Source organism: Rhagoletis zephyria, unplaced genomic scaffold (assembly GCF_001687245.7).
Source record: "Rhagoletis zephyria isolate East Lansing unplaced genomic scaffold, Rhagoletis_zephyria_1.1 Rzeph_scaffold_00860, whole genome shotgun sequence".
In the NCBI taxonomy this organism is placed as follows: Eukaryota; Metazoa; Arthropoda; class Insecta; order Diptera; family Tephritidae; genus Rhagoletis; species Rhagoletis zephyria.
This window is the reverse complement of record NW_016157944.1, coordinates 26,647-34,003: the sequence shown is the minus strand read 5'-3', so window position 1 is coordinate 34,003 and position 7,357 is coordinate 26,647. Positions and strand designations below refer to the sequence as shown.

Here is a 7,357-nt window from a genome sequence, read left to right as displayed (position 1 = left end):
AAAACACCAGATGCGAAAGGTGTGCCACAATGAACGCCAAGAAAACGATTTTGTACTGCTTGTTTACTCGTCGAAATTGCGGTAGATTTTATATATTTTGCTTTAAAAATATCAGCAATGTAATTAAGTTTTATGTTTCTACATGAAAATTCGAATTTGGACGAAACAAAATAAACATTAAGCCGGCTGATTGTCAAAACGCGCAAAAAGATGGGAGTTGGCCATCTTTTCGCTTCGCGCTGCAGCTTCAGTGATCTGTGTGGCATGCTTTGTGCATTTTAATACAATTCATTTGATCTGTCAACGCGAATCTGTCACGTAAAACGAAGCAAAAGTTTTATGTGTGAATCACACCTTGTCTGAAACCTCGTTTGGTATCAAACGGCTCGGAGAGGTCCTTCCCTATTCTGACAGCGCTGATGGTATTGTTCAACGTCATTTAACACAGCTGTATTAGTTTCGCGGGGATACCAAATTCAGACATCGCGGCATAAAGACAACTTATGTTCGTGCTGTCGAAAGCGGCTTTGAAATCGACAAATAGATGACGTGTGTGTATCCTTTCTCGCGGGTCTTTTCCAAGATTTGGTGCATTGTGAATACCTAGTTCAGGTGGTGGATTTCCCAGGCCTAAAGCCACACTGATAAGGTCCAATCAGTTCGTTGACGGTGGGCTTCAGTCTTTCCCACAATACACTCAATAAGACTTTATAAACTATGATTAGAAGGCCGAAACCGCGGTAGTTGGCGCGAATGGGCTGGTCGCCTTCCTTGTGGATTGGGCAGAGAACACTTATCTGACCATATTCTGCATGAGAGTTGAAGCATGCACCTCATCAGCTGCTCGCCGCCGTACTTGAATACCTCGGCTGGCAGGCCGTCAGCTCCAGCAGCTTTGTTGTTTTTCAGCCACGTAATCCCTATTCGTACCTCGTCATAGTCAGGCGGTGGGACATCGACTCCATCGTCAACGACTTGGGGCTCGGGTTTGTTTTCTCCACTGCTGCCATTCTTATAATTTATGTATGTTCTGGACATCAGTCACTACATCTCCTTGGTTGTTCTTGCAGGTATTGAAACCTTCCGGAAGTCGCCTAACCCTCTGATAAAATTTTCGGGCGTTTCTCCTGTCGGCCAGCATCTCAAGCTCTTCGCACTCACGTCTTTCGGCCTCCCTCTTTTTATTACGGAAAATACGTATCGCTTCCTTCTTCAATTCGCTATAATAGTCCCACATGGCTCGCGTTGCGCCCGATCGCATCATGGCCCTAGAGGCGGCGTCTTTTTTCTCTGCGGCTTCTTGACATTCCTCATCGTACCAGTTGATCTTTCGGCCTCGCTGAAATCCAACTACTTCTTCGGCGGCGGTACCTAATGATCGGAAGATGTGGTTCCACTGCTCGCGTATGGCGGATTGTTGAAGAGTGCTCTCAGAGAGCAGGTGTGGGAGTCGATTGGCGTACAAATTGGCCGTCTGTTGTGAGTGCAGCTTTTCGACGTTAAGCTTTATAAGCTAATATCCTTTCCTTTCCCACCTTGGCCTAGCACAATTTTGATATCGTGTTGGGAGCAGCGCTCATATTTGGGCTCCAAATGCTTATAGAATAGATCCTTGGACGCCTTCTCCTTCTCTTCGGTCGGGGCATGAGCGAATATGAGAGAGATATTGAAGTATCTTGCTTTTATGCGGATTTTTGCTAGGCGTTCGTCGACAGCGGTGAACACCAGTCTGCGCTCTTTTACGGGGCAACTGTTGTATGTGTCGCAAGGCTTCACGCTTACCTTGCCTTGCCCCGTCCACCACTTTTCTTGGATGGCGGTGATGCCAGCCTTTGTCTTCCCGGGCAGAGGCACCTTCCCCATTAAGGGTTCGGATATTCCAGGTGCATACCCCCAAATCATAGTACGTCTGCCGTGGACGTCATCAAAATAAGAGGGTCTCATCCGAGGCTTTCTGAACTTTTTCATTGGGCGGGACCCAAACCCAGCGTAAGCAAAGTTTTACGCTTTCTCACTTTAGCTCGCTTCCAAACGAGTGTTTGGTTGCTACCCAAAGGATACGTGGATATAAATATCCGGACTTTGTGAGTTACGATTTGAACCGTACGCACAAGAATCACTTCTGGCCACTCCCAGGTGAACGCCAGTCAAAAGTTTTCCACTTCTGCCCACAGAACCATCCTCCCTAACCTAACCTAGCCCAACCAAATATTTTGTTTTGTTATTTCAATTTAGTGATAAGCACAACTTCTTGCAAGTAGTTTTAGAAATGATACAACTATGATTTTAGAAAATACTTATTATATTCCAATTCTAATTTTAGCGATCATCTCAAAATTCACATGAAAACACACGACAATCAGAAACCATTTCAATGTACAATATGCAATCGTGGATACAACACCGCCGCTGCGTTGACATCACATATGCAAAATCATAAAAAACAAGCAGCTATTTTAGCGGCAGGGGGTAATCCTCAAGAACTCAATTACAGTCCACGTTCAAGCGGATCCATTTCCAGTAGCGGAAGTTTCCATAAGAGGCGCTATGCCACGACAATGGTTCACACTGATAGTAAACCAAACCGTTTGGATTATCCAAAACGACCGCGAACTGTGAGCCTTTTGGCATGTAATTATTGCTCCAAGTCCGAGTTTAACTCCATCGAGCAACTCAATGTGCATATTCACACTAAACATGATAAAGAGGTATTTTCCCCGCAGAACACTAAGTTACCATCCGCTCCTGACACCCCCTCATCTGAACCAAATTCATTCCAGTTGAGGTGTGAATATTGCACGATGCAGTTAGGAAATCTCCCCGCATTATTTCAACATATTCGTGTTGCACATGTCGACCGTTTGGCCAGTCCTAACTCGTATTTCGAGCACTTCAATCGTTTAGCTGCATCAGGAACATTTAGTCCTCGTTTAGTCGGCGATAAAATTAATTTGCGAGAAGATAATGGCGTTATCGAAAGTAACATTAAGGTGGAACCAATACTGCCGGGCTCGAGAAATTCTAATGAAGATAAGCAAGAAGAAAAACCTACTGATCTTAGTAAAAGCAACTGTCGCTCAAAAACTCCTCTTTCACCTTCTGAGGAACCTCAACAACCAGATATATTCTTTTGCAATCAATGCAATGCGGGACTGCCAGACTTTGAAAAGTTCCGTAACCATTTGAAAAGTCATATAACTCAAGGTTTAAATCTCATGTGTCACCATTGCGGTCTGGCATTACAGGAACCAGCGGAGTACGAGCGCCATGTCAACTCACATTATCTAATCTCTAATTCAGAATATATTTGCGCAAGCAACAAGTGCAAAAAGTCGTACGCAAAACCTGAGGAGCTTCAAAACCATATGTTGGAGCAACACGCGATTCCAATGCTGAAGTGTGATGTGTGCTTTGAAATATTCGAGTCAAAAATAGCTATACAAATGCATTTCGCTTGTACTCATTCCGTTGAAACAAAGTTATTTCGATGCTCGATGTGTTTGGAAGTATTTCGATCTGAGAGTGAGTTTAATACACACCTCAAAACGAGTCATCCTGGTCTCAATGCTCCAGTATCCAATTCACTACAATGCATATTTTGTAGAACTGTCTGCGCAAATGATTTAGAAATGCATTTTCATCTGGCCGCTCATGCTCGCCAATTCCACTGCCCTTCGTGTCCCGAAACGTTCCATGTGGAGTTCCTATTGGATAGGCACATGCAACATCATCATGCAGGCAAGAATACGACGGCATTTTCTCCAAAAGCTAACTCTGAAGAAATTTCCACATCACCTCAACTGCCAAACCTATTGAATCCCCTCTATGTGAATGCCTTACTTAACAAAACTCCTCAAATGCCAATTTCCTCTCAAAACAATAACACGAGCATTCTTGACTACAATATTGCATTTACGGCCCATCTGAATAAAAATCTTTTTCCAAGTTCCGCTACAACAGCTAACCCATTAATCGACGGAAAGTTCTATAGAACATTGCAGATTGATACAGGCGCCGTCAAACACCCCGGTTTGATGTATGGCCTCAGCCAGCGATATTTCGACACAAGTCGAAGTCTAATAGAGATGTATACACAGCAGAGATTAGACAAGCCAACAGCGGAAATAAGTTATTGCAACGGCCTAAAGTCACAACCCGTTCTCCGATCTCAAGCAGATTTACATCAAAACCGTTCGCCAGCAGAACCGACAATTGCAAATTCTGTAAATCCTTCTATGGGCTATAGCTGTGATATATGCGATAGAAATGATTTCCGATCCGAAAGTGAAGTGAACTCACATCGTAAAATCGTCCATAATATGAAAACTGGAGTAAGTTTGCGGTGCGCCTACTGCTCTGGTAACTTTAAGTCACGTAATGAATTAGAACATCATATGAAGACTTGTCACAATTCAACTGGAAAGCATAAATGTTTGATTTGTGATGAAATTTTCCCTTCGCCTGCTATATTGGCGGAACACAAACTGCAACACTCAAAAGTTGGGCAGTCTGGTAAATGCTCTCATTGCGGCAAACTCTTGGACGGGGTTTCAGCTTTCAAAGATCATCTTAGTGAGCATAACAACGAAATTCAGCTTCCAATGCAATGCATCTGCTGTCGGCAATCACTCCACTCTGATTTTGAGATCAGTTTACACGCACAGTAAGAAAATACTAGCTTTAGTTTTTAATATAAATTATGTTTACTTCATATGCCCATTATTTTCACAGATTTCACACCAAATCATCCAACAATCCAGAAAGTACGTGTGCTCTTTGTTTAGAGGCAATACCGAAACCAATGAATGGAGAAGCCAAAGTTTGTGAAAAGTGCTGCCGGAAGCACAATCTAGGGTCCAAACTTAAAACTCAAAGTTTGCGAACCGAAATTTCAGAACATGGCTCAGATTTTTGCCGAAGCACATTGAAAATTGAAGTTCGTTGCAATATTTGTAAACTGGTGTTGCCACACACTCAAAAGCTGCAAGAACATCTAGTAGAGCACACTTTTGCCGGTTGTGAAGAGCGCGGTTTTAATTGTTATATATGCTCCGCTATATTTACAGCCCCAAGTGGCCTACTATCCCATATGCATGAACATGGACTGCAGTTTCGCCCCTATGACTGTAATAATTGCAGCGACAAGTTCTTTTTCCGCGCTGAACTGGAGCATCACCTTTTGGCCCACGAGATCCAAGACGTGGGGGAATTGCGAAACATGGACATCAGTAATGACAAATTCTCTATGGCAAGAGAGACTGATAAGTCCGAGCTCTATCTTACAAAGGTGAAAAAAGAAATACTTGTGGCTGATGATAAGGTTACAACTGGTGAAGAGGATGAATACATTGAAATCGAAAAGATATCCGATGTGAATCAGACGCAGCCACCCTACGTCCCTTATGATAAAAATATGCCCTCCGGGGACGAAACACAACAATGCAGAGAAGGAGAGCACGCCTAAACTAAAACTTCATTATTAAATTATATCAGTTATTTAAAAAAAATAAATAGAAATATTCTATGTGCACTTTTTATGTTTGTTATTATGTACCTATTTATACACATATACATATATAGCTATTTAATTAAACGCAAACGAAAATATTTAAGTACATACATTCAAATGCATCAGTATTTTTATTTGGGCTTAAAAAACATAAGGTAAATTTATATGTACACAACATATTTCCAATGTAAAAAACAAACTATGGTACTTCGAAGTGGAAATTCATATAAAGAAAGAATCTAAGGAAAGGAAAGTACAAAGTCACTGCGGGAGTGCCTCAGGGTTCAGTGCTCGGGCCANCTAATACTCCTTCGATTGACTCCCATATTTTAATATTTCATACAGCAACTTCTGTATAATTTAAATAAGTTCAGCTTTTAAAGGTGGCAAAATATTAAGTATTTAAATATTTTCAACAACTACAATCTTGTTAAACCCTTTTCGTGTGATACCAAAATATACATATTTAAATCATCTAATTCCCTAAATTCAAGTTGCATTTAAATTTTAAAATGGGTGGCAACTCTGCTACATGTGTTAACAGGTGGCAACCTTCTTTAAATTATTTTCAAGCTAAAACGTCTGAAACCCGAGTTATGATGCATATTTACAACATCTGATTCAAGATAAGATTTAGAACAGGTGGCNCCGCGAGTAATTACATCGATACTGTTGTACGGAGTCCCAGTTTGGGCAAAAGCGATGGAAGTAAACTCCTTTTCGTCATTTATGTGAGGCGCTCCATAGGCCCAGTGCACTGAGAGGCGTATGCGCTTACAAAACCACGTCAACCCAAGCAGCACTGGTTATCGATGGCATGATGCCAATTGATTTATTAGCGGAGGAAAGAATGAAAATCGAGCAACGAAGGAGGAATGACACCAACACAGCGAAGAGAGCGAAAGAAGAAAAAGATACATCAATGGAAATATGGCAACATAGTCCCAAAGATACAGAAATGGCTTAACAGAAAACATGGAGAAGTAAGCTTTCACATAACGCATCCTCACAGGCCACGGGTGTTACCGAAATTATTTACACCGTTTCGGATTAGATGACTCTCCGATATGTCCAGAGTGCCAGGAATTTGAAGACGCTGAGCTTGTAGTAGAATAGCATCCCTTTCTGATTGCCCGTTACGACCTGAAAATTTAGTTGACGTCATGATGACGTCGAAGCATGCTTGGGATGTGGCAAGCACCGCAATAACTGAGATACACCAACAGCTAGGACGGGAAGATGGCATAAGAAGATCCATGGCAAGAAGGTAAGAAGTGCAGAAAATTTGGTGAACATGACACGGTGGGAGGGTACGAAGTGACCGACTGGGGTGGGTTGTTTGTAAGACACAACTGTTTGAGTAGATGCTAGTTGTAGACGAACAGCATCGGAACAGTAACGGACTTAGCTTAGTGCTCAAACCACCTCCCGAAGAAATAGGTAGTACCAGGGGGATCAGTACTTGGATGGTAGGAGGTTTAGTTCGGGTTAAAGTCCCACACTGACGGGTTTTGGCTTTCGATGCATCCTCCTCGTAAAAAATGATCAGTCCAGCGACTTCGTCTTGACCTACAGGCTGTGTCGGAGTCACAGCCGTTAAACTAAAGCGTAGAATACGTGATAATAATGAGAGGATATTTAGGTTAAAACTGTACATTAGTTTTGAATTTATTCGGCTGAATTTTGAAACCATTTCGAGTGGTACCCATCTTGTAAACTGCCCTTTTTAATATTTTAAGCTAAATATTTCCTAATACTCCTTCGATTGACTCCCATATTTTAATATTTCATACAGCAACTTCTGTATAATTTAAATAAGTTCAGCTTTTAAAGGTGGCAAAATATTAA

The 7,357-nt window shown here is 41.9% G+C and overlaps 1 protein-coding gene and 1 pseudogene across 1 annotated transcript in view; both read left to right on the top strand.

Annotated features, from left to right (window-relative positions):
• Positions 1-5,470, top strand: part of L (zinc finger protein Lobe) — an 83,101-nt gene extending 77,631 nt beyond the window's left edge. The window contains exons 4-5 of the mRNA XM_017614591.1: positions 2,324-4,663; positions 4,732-5,470. Of these exons, the coding sequence (XP_017470080.1) occupies positions 2,324-4,663; positions 4,732-5,464 (3,073 nt within the window). The 3' untranslated portion in view covers positions 5,465-5,470. The remainder of the gene's footprint in view (positions 1-2,323; positions 4,664-4,731) is intronic.
• A 1,205-nt stretch (positions 5,471-6,675) lies between these two features.
• LOC108361827 (zinc finger protein 423 homolog) overlaps positions 6,676-7,357 on the top strand; it is a 10,176-nt pseudogene continuing 9,494 nt past the window's right edge.